The sequence below is a fragment of the Colossoma macropomum genome, unplaced genomic scaffold (assembly GCF_904425465.1).
Source record: "Colossoma macropomum unplaced genomic scaffold, Colossoma_macropomum, whole genome shotgun sequence".
NCBI lineage: Eukaryota > Metazoa > Chordata > Actinopteri > Characiformes > Serrasalmidae > Colossoma > Colossoma macropomum.
Window position 1 is genome coordinate 370,795 of NW_023495565.1, and position 20,181 is coordinate 390,975.

At 38.8% G+C, this 20,181-nt stretch overlaps 2 protein-coding genes across 3 annotated transcripts; both read left to right on the top strand.

Annotated features, from left to right (window-relative positions):
- The first annotated feature begins 19 nt into the window (after positions 1–19).
- On the top strand, positions 20–3,417 carry surf6 (surfeit 6). The gene is made up of 5 exons (XM_036562946.1): positions 20–264; positions 481–588; positions 1,054–1,275; positions 1,378–1,460; positions 2,621–3,417. The coding sequence occupies exons 2-5, from the start codon at positions 495–497 to the stop codon at positions 3,329–3,331; spliced, it is 1,110 nt and encodes a 369-aa protein (XP_036418839.1). The 5' UTR covers positions 20–264; positions 481–494; the 3' UTR covers positions 3,332–3,417.
- A 7,761-nt stretch (positions 3,418–11,178) lies between these two features.
- Positions 11,179–19,580, top strand: kyat1 (kynurenine aminotransferase 1). Of its 2 annotated transcripts, XM_036562995.1 has the most exons (14): positions 11,179–11,404; positions 11,662–11,761; positions 11,869–11,927; positions 12,467–12,614; positions 13,133–13,282; positions 13,789–13,875; positions 13,978–14,103; positions 14,355–14,475; positions 14,876–14,952; positions 15,486–15,575; positions 16,716–16,902; positions 18,026–18,102; positions 18,211–18,297; positions 18,600–19,580. In XM_036562995.1, exons 2-14 carry the CDS (start codon positions 11,681–11,683, stop codon positions 18,657–18,659), a joined length of 1,350 nt encoding a protein of 449 aa, XP_036418888.1. In that variant the 5' UTR covers positions 11,179–11,404; positions 11,662–11,680; the 3' UTR covers positions 18,660–19,580. The 2 variants fall into 2 exon arrangements, with proteins under 2 accessions (XP_036418888.1, XP_036418890.1); XM_036562997.1 differs by having other exon boundaries at positions 11,179–11,761.
- Positions 19,581–20,181: the final 601 nt, after the last annotated feature.

The following is a 20,181-nucleotide window of genomic DNA, read 5'->3' on the forward strand; positions in this document are numbered from 1 at the left end:
CTATCCGGAGAAAAGCAGCTGTGCGCATGCGCGATGTTAAACACATGGGCATGAGTTAGAGGAGCTGTTTTCGCGGGGACACGTTTTTAAGTACTGTACATTGTTCATAAGTTTAGAAATGTGAACGTTTTGAATGTTGCAGTAATAGGAGAAGAAATGAGATGCACGACAAACGTATTTGTATTTTTCCTCACCGAGTCATAAATTAGTTCATTAGCTCCCAGTCGGTCATTGTGGGTTTTTGCAAGCTTGGCTGTGTCGAAGGTAAATAAAGTGAAAACTTTTCTCTGACTTTGTGTGATTTGTTTAAGAAAGATAATTTTTAACACCTGCTTTATGTGCTGTGCTGCAATTATTTCTGCTGTCAGCACATATTATATCTACGTTACACGTGTCTGGTCTCTCATGCAGCTCTATGTATGTAAAAGTGTGTGTTTAGAAATGATCTTTCTGAGGATCAATTTTATGTCATTTGTTCAGTTTCTTCAGCAAAGATGTCCAGTCTCGCAGCCAAGTACGACTACCTGGAGAAGCTGACCCGCAAAGTGTGCCATTCTCAGACGGAAGAGCCTAAAAAGAGAGCCTACGGTAGAGTTCTGCTAAGGGCTAATCAGTTACACATCCAGTAGCATGTCATTCTGACAAGACTGACATATCACGTCTCACCCTTACTCAGTTCGTAACAAACCGGTGTCATCGTTGAGGAGCCTGGTGTTCTGCTGGTTGTTGTTTTTTAAGTGGCTCATATTTAACGTTTGTCTTTTATTTTTCCCTCTTGTAAAGATTTATTCAGTCATGATAAATCTTTACATAACCTTTCCGACCACTTTGTATCCCTTAGAAAGTAACAGGCTGTTTTTGTCACTGACTTTTAGACTGATGTAAATGTAAATTAGCCATATTCTGATTGGCTGCCTCTTATTGCGCCTTATTCAAAAAGGAGTCTGGGGTGCAACAGTCCTTATAACTACATCGTTAATGGGCGGGGCTAAACATCTGAAGGCTAAGTAGATCAATAAAAATCACCCAGGTGCTTTTTTTTTCTCTTTTCAGTTCCATTTCAAGGTGGTCGTGATGGTGAAGGTGGTCCGCCCAAAAAGAAGCAAAAGAAGAAACAGAAGCCTACCAAAGGAAATAATAACACTAATGACAAGAAGCCAGCTCCAAAGACCATCCAGAAAACAGCACAGAAACAGGCCAGTGCAACTGTACAGAATGCTCCCCAGGTCAAAATTCAAAATGGGAACCAGGTGCACATGCAACAGAAGACTGAAGGTAAACCACATGTCTACATTTGAATTAGTCAGTAATGATTCCTGAACCGTAATAGAATGTATGTGGAGGTATGTTCATTAACGTGTTTCATTCAATTCCAAGGAGCAAAGTCGGAGGGGGAGTTTAATGCAGTGGATATTTTGAGGAGAAGACTTCACCAGAAGATTGAGGAGTCTCGTGGACAGGTATACAAACCAGATAGAAAGAATCTAGGCAGAACCAAAGTACTGCTCCGTTTGACATTAGATTATAACATAGACTTGCTGGACAGTGTAGTAACTCATAACGTATGGAGTATTTATTGGTGCCTTCATGATTACTTGTTTAGACGTGATTTCTTGATTTTAGAAAAATCTGTTCAAATTTAAGTTCTTGATAAACCTGCACTGATTGTCAGTTTGCATCACTGTAATTCATATTTTAAGTGCTCCTTCTGGTCTCTGTTATAGTAAGAAAAAGAGGCTGATGAACATACACAAATGGCCTGTATGCATTTTGCCAAATTTTACTTGGCTTTTATGAGTCTTGGTGCATGGTTTGTCCATCATTATTGCTTGGGCTTTTTTAAGAACTCTGATTGTATGATTAATCGTCAAAATATTTGGAAGATCTTCCCCCACCCCTGTTGTAAAATGCAATAAAAAGTTGATCACAAAGGAATAATTGGAAGATTACCCGATTTAGGGCTGAACGTTTTGGGGGAAACTGTCTATTTGCAATTTTTCTGACCATTATTGCCACAGTGATTTAAATTGTGCTTATTATTTTCTAAGTCCAGGGGCTGTATTGCAGAAATTTCTTAAGTCTGAAATCTTATCTGCTCAGTCACCATGACAGCTTCAGTAAGGACTGAATTCAGGACAGAAACAGTTCTTAAGTTCATAATCTTATCCTAACTCCAGATAAGAAAACAGTATTACATTAACATCCTAACTAGACAAAATTTCCTAAATTCTGTCCTAACTTTAACACAACACCAGAGGTGTTTTAACTTCTGTTTCTATTGTTTTATGCAGTGACAGTCATGTGCTATATCTGGCATAGCATAATGACGTTACATTCATCTATATCAAAAATGTCTAACTCATGTACAGGTAGTTCACAAGCTCCAAGTTATTAGGTTAAATTTCCCTATTTTAAATTTTTTAAGGCAACATTGTCGATAAAGTGTGCTATAATTAAAATTGCAGCTCTTGTAGGTTGAAAATTGCAGTCTTTCAAATTGTGGTTGATGTAAACTTGAACTTAATTTAATTACTGTTTTAATCAGTAGTAACAGCCATACTGACTTTTGTCTGACTTTTGGATATTTGAGGCCTTGACTGTATTTTTTTTTTCACTTTAGGGCCCTCCCAAAGATCCCTCCTCTGAGGAGGTGCAGAAAAGACGAGCAAAACGCAAGCAGGAGAGAGAGCGCAAAAAGAGGAAAAGGAAAGAATTCCTTATGAAGAAGTTAGCACAGAGTGCTTCCACTGAAGCAGAAGATGAAGGCAAAGTGGTGGAAGCACCCACACCTCCAGACACTTCTACGGAAACCAAACCTGCCAAAAAGGACACAAGCTCAATAGTCTTCAACAAAGTGGAGGTCGGGGAGGAGTATGTGGACAAAGGGACAAAGCTAAAGGAAAAAAAGAAAAGGAAGGTGAAAGGAACCCTCACTCCACTTACAGGGAAGAACTACAAACAGCTTTTGTCTCGAGTAGAAGCCAGGAAGGCTCGTCTTGAGGAGCTCAGAGAGAAGGATGAGGAGAAGGCCAAGAAGGAGGAAGAGAAGATGAGGTGGACCAACATTCTCTACAAGGCTGAGGGCATGAAGATTAAAGACAACGAAGAGCTTCTACGTGCTTCTTTGAAAAGGAAAGAGAAGAGGAAGGCTCAGAGGAAGAAGAAGTGGATAGAGCGGAGCCAGCACGTGGTGGAGAAGATGCAGCAGAGACAGGACAAGAGACGCAGAAACATTCAGAAACGCAAACAGAGCAAGATTGAGAAGCGTAAACAGAGGGCCAGGAAGAAGGGTAGAGTGATGCCTGAGGATCTAAAGAAGGCTGCTGTATAGAGAGAAAAAGAGAGAAGGGAGAGACGGACAAAGCAAAGAACGAAAAGAGACTATAAAGAACATGTGAATAAAGAGAATGACTTGTGCTTCGTGGAAAGCCAAATCCTTTGTGTCAAAACAGATGTAAACCAAGTAGTCAATGAATCTGTTTTTTCTACCACGTTGTGCCAATACTTTATGTAAATATATATAGATTTGTGCATGATTAAATCGTTAAGATTTATGAACAGTCATTCAGATTGGTTTGATGTGAAATGCTCCATTCTAGAGAGGCCTACTGAGTCAGAATTGTTCCCAGCAGTGGTGATAGGAATGAGATGTCTGAAGTGTTTAATGCCTCCAAAAGCTATCTCACAGAAAACCTTTAAATAAAATGTTTATGAATATACTGTCTGATGCCTGAGGCCTTGCTTCACGATAGTTGTGAGATAAGCTTATGAACTAAAGCATATTTTTTTAAACACATTAATGGCAGAGAGGTACATGCAGAGTGATGAGGCAAAATAGTACCGAGAGAAAGCTTATTTTTTCAGATTTACCACTGTTTTGCCATTATCAGCATTACATATAAAAATGCAGAGGATGTGTAGGGTCACTGGACATTTCAGATTGTAAATAAAATTACTATGTTTGCACTGCAGACATTGCAACCCCTGGTTGCTATCACCACTAATGTAAAGAATTTGGAGTCGGTATGTTTCTCTACAATTAAAAATTTCACATCAAAACACTCTGGATGACTTTATATACATCTCAGTGAATGAATTATGTAGAAATTTTGAAAAATCCGAGGAATTCCCCCACAAGGACTGTCTGGCAAGTTTGATGTAGAGTGGTTTGATGGTTCACTGTAGAGCTACATACTGATTTGGATTTATTTTTTCCTAATGATGGTGATGGGGGAGGTTGCATTGTCTACAACATAGACATAGTCTGTGGTTTTGGAACTGTGTCCTGCCCATAAAGTTGTGTAAAGTGTCTATGAGGTAGCTTTTACAGGCAGTAATTGCTTAAGATGCCTGGTTTCTATTACCACCACTGTGAACAATTCTGATTGGATGTTTCTCCTGAAATACCACACTTTGCATCAGACCACTCCGAATGACTTTGTTTTTTCTTATCAGTTGAATTATGCAGATTTTTTTTTTACTCGAGACCTAATTATCTGCAAGTTATTTATATTGTTTTTGACTTTTTTCATAGTTAGTCTTTCTTTGATCGCACCACTCCTGACTTACCTCATCAGCTGAGGCTAAATGATTGTGAAATTAGGGGGAAATTAACAAAATTTCATGTTCAAGGAACTCCAAGAGCAGGATTGGGAAATGCAGCATTGGACTCCAGAATCTCTGCAGTGAACAAGTTTTCATCTGCCTTCACTCACTATGTGAAAACAGAGCCCAAGTTTAACTGACTGGCCTAAAATTTTCACTGAAAAATGTTCAAAGCGTGTCCTTTAGTTAACATTTTCCAACAGTTCAGCCCTGAGAGAGTTGATTTATTATATGTGTTTGTGTGTCACAGTTTCACAGTGTGTGAAATGCTAATAAAAAACAGAAAGCAGCAATAAATCCTGTTTGACAGCACAAATGGTACAAAGACACTATTATATGCTTTACCTTATGAACTTAATGATTTTTATGAACATACACTCATTTTAAATTTGATGCCTGCAACATATTCCAAAAAAGTTGGGGTGAGAACATGTATATCACTATGTTACATCATTTTTTCCTTTAACAGCTATTTATAATCATTTGTGGACTCAAGACACAAACTGACCCAGTTTTGAAAGTGTACTTTTTTTCATTCTTCGGTCATACAAGTCCTCAGCTGTGCAACCTTGCAGGGCCTTTGTTGTTGTATTGTGAGCTTAACATGAGACCCATTTACAATAAGAGACAACTGAATCTTTTAGTTACATTAACTACATTTCCATTTTGTTTTTTTGCCAGCGTTTCCATCCCTACTGAAAAACATGAAGCTGGTTTATGCTGGTCTGATTTTGGTTTAACTGATCACCCAGCATGGTCATGCTGATTGACCAGCATACCAGCATGTAAAACACCACATATGCTGGTTTTGCTGGTGACCAGCTTTGCTGGTTTTTCTAGCAGGGATGATTTCCTGCGTTATGGTATGAGGTTATTAACTTCACTGGCTGAGCCACTGTAATGAAAATACTTGACTCTCAAAGGTTGGTGTGAGATATATCAAAGGTCAGCTTCTCACATTAGAACTGTAAATGTTAATAGTTGACACTGAAAATAGTTGACGCTATACAAATGTTTAGCCTAGCAAACTGGTATATAAGTCAGGAATGAGAGATACAAGGTAGGTGTGCTTAATAGACTGTCAGCTCAGTGTATTCTTGCTGAGTGTAGTGTCTTACTGTATATTATTTGAATTTTGCTAACATAACTGTGAAGCACAAGTGCTTTAATGTGTCACAGACACGACTGAGAAGTCTGCAGTAACTTAGTGTGGCTGGGCTAACCATGATAGCTGAAGGTAGGAAAGATATTTCTCTGTTCTCAGTGTCACCTCGACAAGCCAGTATGTTTCCACATCATTCACTGAGCAGAAAATAATTTACCTGGTGTAGAAGACGATGACTGCCTCTCATCTAAAGCTAAACTGTTAACTCTAGCATTAGCTTATGTACTTTCTTAACCCACAGTGTCTAAAAGATCCCTTTGCCTCTAAATGGCCGAGGTAGTTTGACTGTGCAATAAATTATAAATAAATGTTTATTGAAAGTGCAGAACAGGTAACCTAAAATTAGCATGCCAAAACATTTCTTGAATACACTACTCTATAATTATTTGTATTTTGAGGACTCATACTGTACACCGGAGAAAGTATATCGGCTTTGGAGTGTTTCATTTGCCACATGATGCACTGCAAGCACACTTAATTGACATCATAAGACTGGTAACCTCACCAAAATACTGGTAAGCTTTGTCCAAATTGGTAATTTAGAGGATTTGGCATTTATATGCTGCACATTTAGGAGCTTGTGGTAGTATATAATAGTATTGAGGTTTAGTAGTAGACTTACTTTCATGCCACATCATCAAGTGCGCAGGAGTGTTAGCTTGCTTGTAGCATATATGTATTCTAATACTCTGCTATTGAAAGAGGTACTGCTTTCGCACAAGTTGTGGTGCTTTATTTTCCAGCTGTGGTTGGATAAGTGGTTTAGAAAATGTCTGTGTGTGTGTGGTTATGATTTCCTTTGAATTTGATATAGCTAAAGTATAACATATAAAGTATAATAGTTTTAAAGCATGACTAAGGCTACGTTCACATTACAAGCCTCATTGCTTAAATCTTATATTTTGCTCAGATCCGATCTCTCTCACATGATTGTTTACACTCGTTTAGGTAAGTGACTCAAATCTGTAATTAATGTTAACGAACTGGCGTCCTGAAACGACCCGCATGCGCACATCCTAATTAGTAATGTCACATGAGTGCATCACGTGTGTCATGAACATCAAAACAACCAGCAGAACGAGCCTTTTCTGCGAGGATAATAGACCACTGTAGTCCTCGTTATGCCCACATTAGGAACTCCTGGTCTAAGCCCCATTTCTCTATGGCCTGAATGAATACGGTTTTTGAAAAATCGCCTCTATCACACCCTGTGTTACATAAAAATGTTCAGAACCCGATACGAACCCGACACGATCCTGTGTACATTTTTCTCCCAAATACCACTGGATCCTCTGAATTACGAGGTCGTTAAAGAGGTAACGTTACAACACTAATATTGCTACATGCGAGCTAAAGCTACTGCGCATCAGTTTGATGTCACCAAGCTACATGAATCTAAGGGGGGCTGTGGCGGTGCTCTGACGAGTTATGCTTACAGTTACCTTATCAAAATCTTCTACCGTAGTGCATATTTATAGGTATACCCGTAAATAAAACCTCTAGGTAGGTAGGATATTTTGATAGGCTAAAACTCCATATCAAAAATACTAACCGTGTTAAAACTACGAGGCTGAATTTAGCTTCTTTTTTTCGCAGCTTCTTGTTTGAATGTTCCCGTTCCACCTTAAATGGTCCAGCAGCTGTGACTAGCTATCACAAACATTAGCAAATGAGACAAAATACTGCCCTGTCGGTTCTGTGAAGCAGCAAAAATAAGTTAATGTTACTCTGTTAAGCGAAAATATAGAAACCTCCTCATACCATGCCTTTCAACCCTCCATGAAGCTTTTAGCAGCTGGCTAACTTGAAGCAGCGCTCCATCACTCGCACAACACGGTGAACTGATGATACTGTAGATCAAACAAGACACGCACCGCTTTCAGTTTAAACAAACCTAAAAGGAGGACTCCGTTTGTCTGGTGTTAGATATATTGCGGTTCACCCCTCAAACTACTACGATAGAATAGAGAGATCCAGACGTCTGCTAGCTGGTGTTTGAATACTGTGAAATGCTCTGACATGGATGTGGTAGGAGTGATGACAGTAAGGCAGTGTGATCCATCACTGACCTACCGAGCCAGCTAACGTTTGCTGTTCGTACTAAGTTGACGTTGTTGAGAAACTAAACAGTTTAGCACTGTTGTTGGCCACTTGTTTAGCATTTGTAACGGGATAGCCCAGCACTTGTCACCAGACAGCTAAAAATAATCTTTTCTTTCTTAAATTATGACTATTACGAAAACTGTGGCCATGCTTTTCCAGCTGGTAAAAACAGCTCACCAGACACTTTCTCCCACTTTCCCATGACAGATTTGTGAAATTACCCACTGTTTGGCTAATGTTTGTTGTGTTCCGACCATAAAGGATAGTTTAAAACAGCAATTAACCACCCAGGAGCAAAAATCAGCCTTCAAAACTTGAAAGAAATAATGATTTGACATTTATCGCGATATGTATCGAACGATATGAATTTTGTTTATCGTATAACATTTTTGGCCATATCGCCCAGCTCTAACCACAAGTGGCTCAGGTCGACTTTGAAAAGATCAAACTGATTTACAATAAAATATTATTCTTAGTGTTGTATTTATACCCAGTTCATATTTCGACTCAGTTCAGTCATTCTGTAAGCAATCTCAGAACCTGCCAAGAATCTGTTGAGGCGAACTTTAAAATTTATTTGGAGCATTTTCAAATTTGTAATACCAACGTTCTAGACAGGTAGCGCGCATTTAGATCACTGTAGTCGTGTCGTCCTTTTGTAGTCGGCGCCATGCTCTTATGCCCATATTAGTAACTCCGGGTCTAAGCTCCATTTTTCTATGGCCAGAATGTATAGGGTTTTCGAAAAATCGCCTCTATCGCACCCTGTGTTAAATAGAAATCTTCAGAACCCGATACGTTTTGTCCTTTGAACATTCTTCTCTCGAATACCACTGGATCCTCCAAATTACGAGGTCGTTAAAGAGTTGAAATATAAATATTGCTACATGTAAGCTAAAGCTGCTGCGCACTGAATTCACGTCATTAGACTGGCAGCCTCTTTAAGCAGATTATCACTCGCTGATAAACTGATTTAGGCTATCAGAATATCCTAATTATTATTTTAATGTTGGTAAAAAATTTTCTGAGGACATTTTCTCAGGACATTCGCCAGCTTTTTGTTGAACTTTTTCCGTTCCACCTTAAGTGGTGCAGCAGTCACGTTCTGAAATGCTGCGCCATTTAAGGTGGAACGGGAAAATTCAAACAAGCAGCCGGTGAAAAGGAAGCTGACTTCAGCTTCATGGAGGGTTGAAAGGCATGGTATGAGGAGGTTTCTATATTTTCGCTTAACAGAGTAACATTAACTTATTTTTGCTGCTTCACAGAACCGACAGGGCAGTATTTTGTCTCATTTGCTAATGTTTGTGATAGCTAGTCACAGCTGCTGGACCATTTAAGGTGGAACGGGAACATTCAAACAAGAAGCTGAGAAAAAAGAAGCTAAATTCAGTCTCGTAGTTTTAACATGGGTAGTATTTTTGACAAGGAGTTTTAGCCTATCAAAATATACCACCCGGAGGTTTTATTTACGGGTAAACCTGTAAATAAGCGCGACAGTAGAACATTTCGATAAGGTAGCACAGCTCGTCAGAGCACCGCCATAGCCCCCCTTAGTTTCGTGTAGCTTAGTGACGTCAAATGGTCGTCATTTTGTAGTCGGCGCCATGCTCTTATGCCCATATTAGGAACTCCGGGTCTGAGCTCCATTTCTCTATGGCCAGAATGTATAGGGTTTTCGAAAATCGCCTCTATCGCACCCTGTGTTAAATAAAAATGTTAAGAACAAGATTCGTTTTGTCCTGTGTACATTCTTCTCCCGAATATCACTGGATCCTCTGAAATACGAGGTCGTTAAAGAGTTGAAATATAATTATTGCTACATGTAAGCTAAAGCTGCTGCGCACTGAATTCACGGCATTTGACTGGCAGCCTCCTTAAGCAGGTTTTGGCAGTAAACATTTCCAAGTACAAACTGAGGGCAAATGAAAAGAAGTCAGAACAAAATCAGCAGGTTTCCTTGCAGTTCTCTGTTCTTCATCTGATGCTCACTCAAACACGATAGATCTTTGGTTTTAGGTTGATTTGAGAAGATCTACAAACGTACCTGCACTCAGGCTAATCCAGTACAGACAGATGTTACTGCTGACCCCCTGATCAGCTGATTTAGGCTATCAGAATATCCTAATTATTATTTTAATGCTGGTAACATTTTTTTCTGAGGACATTTTCTCAGGGCATTCGCCAGCTTTTTGTTCGACTTTTCCCGTTCCGCCTTAAAAGCTGCAGCAGTCACGTTCTGAACTGCTGCGCCATTTAAGGTGGAACGGGAAAATTCGAACAAGCAGCCGGCCAAAAAGAAGCTGACCTCAGCTTCATGGAGGGCTGAAAGGCATGATATGACGAGGTTTCTCTATTTCCGCTTAACAGCTGAGTAACATTAACTTATTTTTGCTGTTTCACAGAACCAGTGGGTCAGTATTTTATCTCCTTTGCTAATGTTTGTAGTAGCTAGTCACAGCTGCTGCTTCGGAGGATCCAGTGGTATTCGGGAGAAAAATATACACAGGACAAAACGTATCGGGCTCTGAACATTTTTATTTAACACAGGGTGCGATAGAGGCGATTTTTCGAAAACCCTATTCATTCTGGCCATAGAGACATGGGGCTTAGACCGGAGTTCCTAATATGGACGTAACCATAGATATACATTCCTAGATACCGCGTTGCCTGTTCTCTATGTGAGGCGATACGTCTGCGCGTCCGCCATATTGGTGCGGTCAAGATCCGCTTGTGAACAAATTCACTTGTATTGAAAGACGATGAGTCTCAAGATTAAATCGGCCACGACTTCCTTATTAGTCAACTGATTTTCATTTCTTTAATAACTGATAACCTAATTTAAGGTTCGTATAATAAAATGCTAATCAATTCTAAACATCTACACGGATTAAAGAGTGTACGGACTATTAAATGAAATAACCTTAATATATATATATATATATATATATATATATAAATCACATCAGGTTCTCTGTGCATCACCAACCACACGGCCATAGATCTACACGTAAACTTCGCACAAACAATACGAATCACACAAACATGAGCGGGGATCGCTGCGTTCCCTCCGTTATATAATCCTAAATAATTTCTTAAACTGCTGCTCTGTAATGGTACGGAAAGCAGTCCAGCAGCGATGTTGACCGCCCTAAAATGGCAGCGCCGTTGACGTGCCTGGCTGGCCCAACGCGGCATCTAGGTATCTATGGACATAAAGAGGACTACAGAATGGCGCACGACTACAGTGGTCTATTGGTCTATTGGGACGTTGCCCTAGTAGCTCCGCCCACACAGGAAGCTGTCTTAAAACAAGGGCTGCGTCCAAAACCACATACTATTGTACTAATGAAGATGGTGGTATACTGCTTCTGACACATAGATATGTTCTGCCATACTCACTAGTGTGGTCGTATGCAGTTTTGGACGCAGCCAGGATTCAAGGTTGAGGAGGAGTGTCTGTGGTGTTGTGTACATGTGACGTCGTCAGCTGATATTGTAATGCAGAAGCTGTCTTGGAACTTTCGTTCGGTAAATATCGAATTCTTAATATTGTATTTAAGCAATGCAAAGACAGGACGCACCATCAGCCTCGCTTTCTTTGTGTTTGTAAACTGTCGAGGCACAATGTATTGAAAGGTCGCTAAAGTTGTTTGTGCGTATGTGAGTGTATCACTGTCGGCCTCCGATAAGAAACCGGCTTTGCATTGGTAACGGTACTCGACAAGTAACTCAGTGTGAAAGTCTTTCCAAATTCACAAACTTATCATTTCCTACTCTCGTGGAAGGCACCATTTATGTACTGGTATGCTGAGGAGACCGGTGCTTAATTGGGCTTCAATTTGGAAAAGATCAGTAACGCCGATTCTCTCAAGCTGCCAAAACAAGGTGAGAGATGCTAAGTTAGCTAACTAAGTTTTTTTTTCTGGCTACAGTGATCGTATATGAATCTGCTTTAGACATAACGTTTCACTTTTAATTTACTTCTTATTCAGACAATCATGGCTCGCCAGTTGCACGCTCGAAGGCTCGAGGGAGTCGACAAGAACATTTGGTAATTATTTACCTGCAGGATTTCAAATGGTTTGGAAGAAGACCTAAATAACAAAGTTCGTGAGATCAGACCTGTATATATTTTAGCAAAATATGTCTCAAAACTAACGTCGGTTACTGTATACCAAATGGCAGTGTGTACAGCTGTAGACATTTCTCCTGGTTGCTTCCCAGAATCATGTCATTATGAGAAGATAACAAGCTAATGTGCACTAGAAAGTTACTTCATCTTCTGAAGAATCTGATTAAATCTGGTGAAGGCCTTGCCAAGTGGGCCGAAACATTGTTTTCAACCAATTAAAGTTATCCTCTTTTATGTATAGGATGAATCTTTTTTTTCTGGCTGGTTTTTTTTATTTCTGTGGCACCTAACCTATAGTTGGTGGAAGCACCTTTTTTATTTCATTTCATTTTCTAAATAAATAAATACTAGGAAACTCGTCTGTGAGTGTCTGAAATTAATCTTAGTGACACCACTGACCTGTAGCTTAGGTCCTGAGTATTTCTGTCAGGTTGTAACTACTTATTTTTGTCTGCTAGGGTGGAGTTTACACAGCTAGCTGCTGATTATAATGTGGTGAACCTGGGTCAGGGGTTCCCTGACTTCTCTCCTCCCAGCTTCATCCAAGAGGCTTTCTGCAGTGCCATCACTGGAGGTGCCTCCATGCATCAGTACACACGAGCCTTCGTAAGACATTTGTTTTTTATTTTTTTATTCTCTCCCAGCTTGCACTCTTCTGTGCTCTCATTGGCTGACTTTTAGCATTTCCCAAAAAGTGTTTGGCAATAAATAATTTAATATGAACATAAGATTAAAACAAAGAGTCCAGAAGTGACATGCATTCCCCATTATTTTTTTCAAGGAGAACCAGGCCTTATCCACTTCTATAGAATAAGTAATTGGGCTTCATTCACCAGCTGTTAATGAGAAGAAATGTCTTCTTAAAACCCACTTATACAGTTTTCACGAAGATTCTGACATTCACCAATGATTTCTTATTTGGGATTTATTCTTAGAATCTACGCACACTCGAGCACAAAGGTGCGAACAAGTCTGCGGTTTAAGAACATGGTATGAATCTGACGTAGACATTTACTTAGGACATTACTGAAGAACAAATTTATTAGAGAAAACGTAGTAAGATGTTGGTGAATGAGGCCCACTGTTATTCATTTTATTGAGGAAAAGTGTAATGTGACCTACAGGGCCACCCAGCGCTTGTCAAGATCCTTGCAAAGTTCTTTGGGAGGATTGTGGACCAGGAAATTGACCCTATGGAGGACTTCCTGGTTACTGTGGGAGCCTATCAGGCTCTTTTCTGCACCTTTCAGGCTCTGATTGATGAGGGTGATGAGGTAGGCTCAGCAAAGTGATGTTGGCTGTGAGGATTTGATTGCATTCAGCCACAAGAATGTTAATGAGGTCAGGTCTTGAAATTGAATAAATAGTTTTGGATTAGATCTCACAGACTCCACTCCAGCTCAGCCCAAAGGTATCACTCCAGAGGATGCAGTTCCACTACTTCACAACACAGTGCTGGGGAGCTTTATACCCTTCTCGCCAATATTTGACATTGGGCATGGTGACCTTATGTTCATGTGCAGTTGCTCCAGAGCATCCCATTTCATTGTGATTACTTTTATGTGGAGATTATACAAACTCTTGTCAGCAATGGGTGCACCTTTAAGTAGACGAATTAGAAAGGTTGTATGCATACATTTGGACATGTACCATATTTAAAATACAGACAATGGCTTAAATACTTTCTTTAATTCTTTCTTTCTTTATTGCTCTTATAGTCTGGTAGACTAATGTTCCTGACTTTCTCTCCTTTTTCTGTTATCCTTGTCCTATGTGTCAGGTGATCATTGTGGAGCCTTTCTTTGACTGCTATCAGCCTATGGTCACGATGGCAGGAGGAACACCTGTCTATGTCCCACTAAAACCTGTGAGTTAATTGTTGCTAGTTCGTCAGTCATTTAATTTATACACTTTGCACTTTTTACTATAAACTAAACATGGTGTTACTGGCATGTGCATCTATCCACAGAGAAAATCCGCTGGCCCTGGTTTGTCCAGTGCAGATTGGGTTTTATGTCCTGAAGAGCTAGCCAGTAATTTGAACTCTCGCACAAAAGCTATCGTCATCAACACTCCTAATAACCCATTAGGCAAGGTGAGTTTGGAATGATCTGTTTCCAGATTAAACATACGTTATAAGGGTCATTTGCTTAATGAAGCTTTTTTTCTCCATTTGCTACAAATGCTAAGAAAAAGCATAAGTAAAGGCTCATTTATAACTGCCGAGTGCCAACATGATCCCAAACCAGTGGATAATATGAAGATTAACGAAAAGAATGTTCAAATTGTAACTGCGTAAATGACTATCTTTCGTATGTACCTCTCTTTTAACCTCTTATTTTTCAGGTTTTTCAAAAGGATGAGTTGCAGATGATAGCTGATTTCTGTATAAAGCATGATATTATTTGCATAAGCGATGAGGTCTATGAATGGCTCACGTATGACGGAGTACAGCATATTAAAATAGGTACGAATTTTTTGCAGGCAATGAATTTTAAGAGATTTTTAGTTAACACTTTTACAGTCATTACATAATCGTTTACATTTTTTGAGAATGGCAGGCTCTTACATAGGTCTTTGCTGGGTAGTCTAAATGTTACTAAAATTAAGTGTGGCATGCAGTAGCAAACAGGTGCTGAAAAATGTTTGACTTCTATAATTCTATATGATTCAGTTACAATTCAATTTGCATATTTTGACAATAAAAACAATACATCATGATTTGTACATTTAAAAAAGAATAGCCTGAAGAAACAATTTTGGCCAAAACACGAGTGCACACTTTATTGAACATTATTAAAATTGCTTGTATTTAAATATAACATTCCAAAATCATTGAATCATTATGATCTGTGTTTTCTCTCTAGCTAGCCTACCAGGCATGTGGGAGCGCACAGTTACTATTGGAAGTGCAGGCAAGAGCTTCAGCGCCACAGGATGGAAAGTAAGCCATTAAAACTCTTGAAGTCTCTGTAGACTCTTCAAAATCACTCAGTTCTTCTATCCACTTGATTTGCTTTGTTGTCCTTACTGCTAAGATAAGAAGGAGCCCAGATAATCATTATCTCAAATTAGACTGCTACGTCTATGTATTGGTCTTGCTACATGACAAAATCTAAACTCTTTAACTCCAGGCCATTTTATGAACATAGTTACAGATCTAGGAATATTTGTTTTAGCCAAGTTATTAAATGTGATGAAACTTGAGGCCAGAACAAATTGTTTGATTAGTGTTGGGGTTCCCAAACCCACTCCTGGTGAGTTCACGCTATACTTGTGTCATGTAGCACACCTCATTAACTCATTCAACTCGTTCAGCTAGCTAACAAGTGCCTTGTGGGCTGGGTCAGGTGTGTAGAGTAGGGAAAACACAAAAATGTGCAGAGCATAGTGTTGCCAAGACTGATACTGGGAACCCCTGGATTAGTTTGATTCAAGGGCCCAGTGTGCTCATGCTTCCATGTACTTGTGTTTTAGGTGGGTTGGGCAATGGGACCAGGCAACATGATAAAGCACTTGAAAACTGTCCATCAGAACTCAGTGTACCACTGTGCCACTGCTGCTCAGGTAAAAGACACCTCAGAATGCATATAGACACCTGTAGGATGATATTGATTCTGTCCAAATTAAGCTTTATATAGCATATCTGGCTAAAATTGTAATATAAGGTTTGACTGCTTCAGCTTGCACAGCTCATTATAGGAGAATCTTGTTTTATTTTTATTTTAAATAGACTAAAATTTGTGCAAGTAAAAAAAATAGGAAGAGAATTTATTAGGGATGTGGTGTAACCATTCTGTTTTGAGGCTACACAAAATGATGTTGTGGTGTGTGTGTGTGTGTGTGTTTTGTCTAGTGGTTTGCCTAGACCTAGGCCCAATCCCATTTCTTATTTTTACCCCTACCCCTTGTTTTCGAGTGTCATCTTGTCTCTTGGAACTGAGTTACATGGGGTAGTGGTTGAAATCTTCCCCTATGAAATGGGACAACCCTCAAATTAAAAAAGCACATTACTTCATTACCAGGCTACTAGCGATGCTTTGTAGGCGACCCTGCCAGTCTGCAGTGATGGCAGAGGAGGGTAAAGTCCAGCAGCCTCATTGCTGGGCTTTAGTTACATTTAGGGAATCGTATGCCTTCAAAGGAGGGGGGCAACTATTTTTTATCACCCACGTCTAATTCTTCAGTGAAATGAAACTGAAGTCAGCTAATTGCTAGCTTCTTGTTCGAATTTTCCCATTCCACCTTAAATGATGCAGCAGTACTGACACCATTTAAGGTGGAATGGGAAATTTAGCTAGCTAGCTACCGGTTTTTCTTTTTTTTTTTGTAACACTCTGTTTGGAGTGTGTCTCTGAAAAACCTCCATTTGGAGGGCCATGTAGCCCTAACACTTCGCCCTACCCCTCTATCTTAACAAGAATCGGGACACCCTACCCCTAGGCGTGAACGCACAAAACGGAGGGGTAAGGGCTAAGTGGTAGGGGTGAGGGGTAAAATGGAATTGGGCCCTAATCATATACTTTAAATTGATTCAGATACCAGAACGTAATGAAAAGAAAGAAAAATACAACAATAATGACAAAATGTTACAAGGCCTGTTGTTAATGGGTATGTCTGATTATGTAGTAGCAAATATTTTACGTATTGCCATATACTGGATTAGACAGTTTAAATCAGATGAGTGTACTAATGGTTGTTCTCTAGGAGGCTGTGGCGGTGGGCTTTCAGAGGGAATATGACACGTTTGGCACAGAAGAGAGCTATTTTAAACAGTTACCTGCACAACTCCACGCTAAACGCCTCAGGCTGGCTGAGTGTCTGAGGAGCGTGGGTCTGGAACCCATCATGCCCCAGGGTGGATATTTCATGATCACAGACATCTCCAGTCTGAGTAAGCATTACGTCTGGACTTTGCGGTATATTGAAGCATATTGAAACCTGAAAGTTGAAATTCACAATCAGTGGAAAATTTGTTTATTCTCATTCATCTCTGATCAGAATCCTTAAGACTGTGTGTTAGGATTGCACAATATAGAGAAAATACTAGTATTGCAGTACACTAATGTATTCTATACACATATTTATTATGTATTAAAATGGGTTGGTAAATCAGTAATGTGATGTGCTTATAGATGTGCTCACATTATTTTGACCAAAATAATTTACTTTTGTTGGGTTACGTTACAGCCTGACACATGGAGGTTTTGTGGCCAGTAATGATTTTAAAGGCCTAAAAATAGCCAGTATAATTTTATATTTATGTTTTAGATTTTAATGTTTTATACTCAAGTAATTTTGGGGTACAGTTTTTTTACCGACAGGCATTGTTGGTTGTCAACTGTGACTTGCCAAATATGACTCAATTTTTACATTTTTTAAAACTCAAATAAATATCTCAGTCTTAAAGTATTGTTGCACTTGGAGTGGGGCTGATACCCATAATTCTGGTGGTGCTGCAACTAAAAAATAAATGTTGGTGTGTTGCCTGCAATACTTTTGCCAATACCAATTAAATCTCAGGTAAAACCTCCAATACTGGGACAATATAATTGGCTAGCCAGGATATTGGTCAAGCTCTATATTACATAAATACTCTGATTCATCAGAACACCTACAGAAACACTTATCTGGAGCTGTGATTTGTCAAGAGTCCCTCATTAGGTGGTGCAAATTATTGTGGAAAAAATATTGTGATTAGTTAGAGGGTTCATTCAAGCATCAAGCGGCACTGTTGTGATAATTGACAGATTATCTGTCCTACAGTGTTTCCACTAAAGTGAATTCAGAAGAAGAAGCTAGCAATTGCATTAACCTACATAGGGCCTGCTACTCTATCACAGATGACTACTAGCTAAAGACAAAACTATAATAAGGGTAAATAATAAGTAATTAAACCCACTGTTTTGCAAGAAAAGCCCATATCGTTACGCAGAAAAGATAGGCATTGTGGATGTTCTCTGTGAAGTCCAAAAGTAGCCTGAAACCAGTATTAATTTGAAATGTCTGTCCTGTAGAGGTTGACCTGAATGACCCCAGCACAAAGGACGAACCCTATGACTTCAGATTTGTCAAATGGCTTATCAAAGAGAAGGTACACATAAATTCCTTTGACCAAAATGTGGAACAACCCTTGAACAAAGTCATACATGGAAGATTTTTATTCTGATATGAACAGGTTATGATCTGTATGTTTCCTCAGGGTTTGGCCACTATCCCTGTGTCTGGGTTTTACAGCCCAGAACACAGAGGCGACTTCCAGAAGTACATCAGGTTCTGCTTTGTCAAGGTAAATTGGTTAATTTGTATCTAAACAGTAGAAATAATATAGTGCAAATTAATAATAAATACTAATTATTGTAATTATTGTAATAGTATTATGGCATCTCTTCACAGATGATGATGATGATGAAGATGCATTAAAAAATGTTTTTTGAGTTAACTCCAGTACCCACAAGCTGAGAATTAAAAAAGAAAAAAAAAGTTTTCCTTAAAAAATTAAGATGACCTGACGTTTTTCCAGCATAATGTAGGCCTACTTTATCGTAATGTTAAACTTAATGTTTTTTGTATTTTGTTTGCTATAAACAGGAGGACTCGACCCTGAAAGCAGCAGAAGATATTTTAAGACAGTGGAGCATTACAAAATGAGTGTTGGCTATTTCTAACAGATAGAGAGGATGATACTGTTTCCGTCCAAAGTTAGCTTTGCACAGCATGTCTGACTCAAATCGAAATGTTTCCCAGCAAAGTCTGATTCAGGTCATATAGCCCACTGCATAATATTATTTTATTTTAATATTTGATAGAATTGTTTAAATGAAATCAGAATATTTTGTTCTTTTTTGTTGTTCTTGTCTGACTGCATACATATGTTAATAGTTATTGTATCTGATTGAATTGAACAGCTAGCAGAAACTAGGGATGTGAAACTTGAAAACTGTTCTGCTTAGGTGGAACGAGGGGAAAAGTATACTTATCTTGCCAAAAGAGGGAGCTACTAGCCTTCATTGAATAGAAATGAAGACGTAAAAATTATGCTGATTTTTAAAGACAATTAAATGACTGTGGCATATTAAAGAGTATACAACACAATCATAAATAATCATAAAGCTCGATGTTATTTTGGTGTTTCCAAATTGTTAATTCAGTGTTTTAAAAGAAAAGATACTTTCTCAAAAATGATTTTTACCTGAATTTATTTCCTTGGATTTTGCTTATTTCTGTTGTATTACTGAAACTACCCAGGTCATGCTAGCCCATCCAGCATCTTAACGCACACAAAACGGTGGCAGTGTTTATATTTATTTAGAAGCATTAAAACTACTTCAGGTATGAGATCCCTTGTAGTTGAATATATCACTAATGTGAATAACCACAAATACACTCCAGGAGAGAATAATTAACCTCATAATGTTCATTCACATCACTTGTGTAAGCCTGCATAGGCCTGTGTTTTGATTTCTATTCAGTTTACTTTCCAACCTGCTGATTGTATAGAATGCATTCTCTGACATGTTTCATTGATGAGTTGAACGATGCAGAACACAATAAAGTGAATATTGCTTTCAATTTTGACTTGTGTCTTTGAATATAGGCCAAAAATGTGAAATGAATGTTACATGAAAATTTTTGAAAAATCCTTAGATGTCTTACTCTGAATTGTTATTTCAATTTACACTAGGGAGAGCAAGTCAAAAAACGGCTAGCTGTGACGAAGCTGAACGGCTAAAAACACATTAAATAAGCCTGTTTCTGGTCAGTGTAAGACCAGCAAGCTGTTATCTATAGAAACTGGAAGGATTGATTAATTAAACAATGCAATGTCTTTGCTTTTTTTCTACAGCAAATGGTTTTTGAGTAGGTAAGGTGCCTACAGTGCTTGCTACAGTCTCTCCCCAAACACCCATCTTTGCAATAGAAAAACAAAAAAAAAAAAAATAGTGTATTTTAATGAATGCTTTGGTGTGATATGTTCTTATATTTTCGATAAATAAAAGCAAGTGATTGGGGATGATGACCAGAACCGTTTAGCAGTTTTCCTGCTTGGTCACTTGGTGCTGGAGTCTTACATCCTAAAAAGCCATTGCAGTAGAAAAGCAAAAAGATATTAGTGAGTTTTAATTAAAGTTGTGGTGTGAAATATTCTTGTGTTTTCCAGAAATTAAATCGA

Excerpts from the sequence above, each read along its gene's own strand:
- surf6 (XM_036562946.1), top strand. The coding sequence starts at position 495 with ATGTCCAGTCTCGCAGCCAAGTACGACTACCTGGAGAAGCTGACCCGC. Across the intron at positions 589-1,053 it reads GCCTAAAAAGAGAGCCTACG|TTCCATTTCAAGGTGGTCGT; the intron begins GTAGAGTTCTGC and ends TTCTCTTTTCAG. Across the intron at positions 1,276-1,377 it reads CATGCAACAGAAGACTGAAG|GAGCAAAGTCGGAGGGGGAG; the intron begins GTAAACCACATG and ends TTCAATTCCAAG.
- kyat1 (XM_036562997.1), top strand. The coding sequence starts at position 11,681 with ATGCTGAGGAGACCGGTGCTTAATTGGGCTTCAATTTGGAAAAGATCA. Across the intron at positions 11,762-11,868 it reads TCTCAAGCTGCCAAAACAAG|ACAATCATGGCTCGCCAGTT; the intron begins GTGAGAGATGCT and ends CTTCTTATTCAG. Across the intron at positions 14,476-14,875 it reads AGTACAGCATATTAAAATAG|CTAGCCTACCAGGCATGTGG; the intron begins GTACGAATTTTT and ends TTTTCTCTCTAG.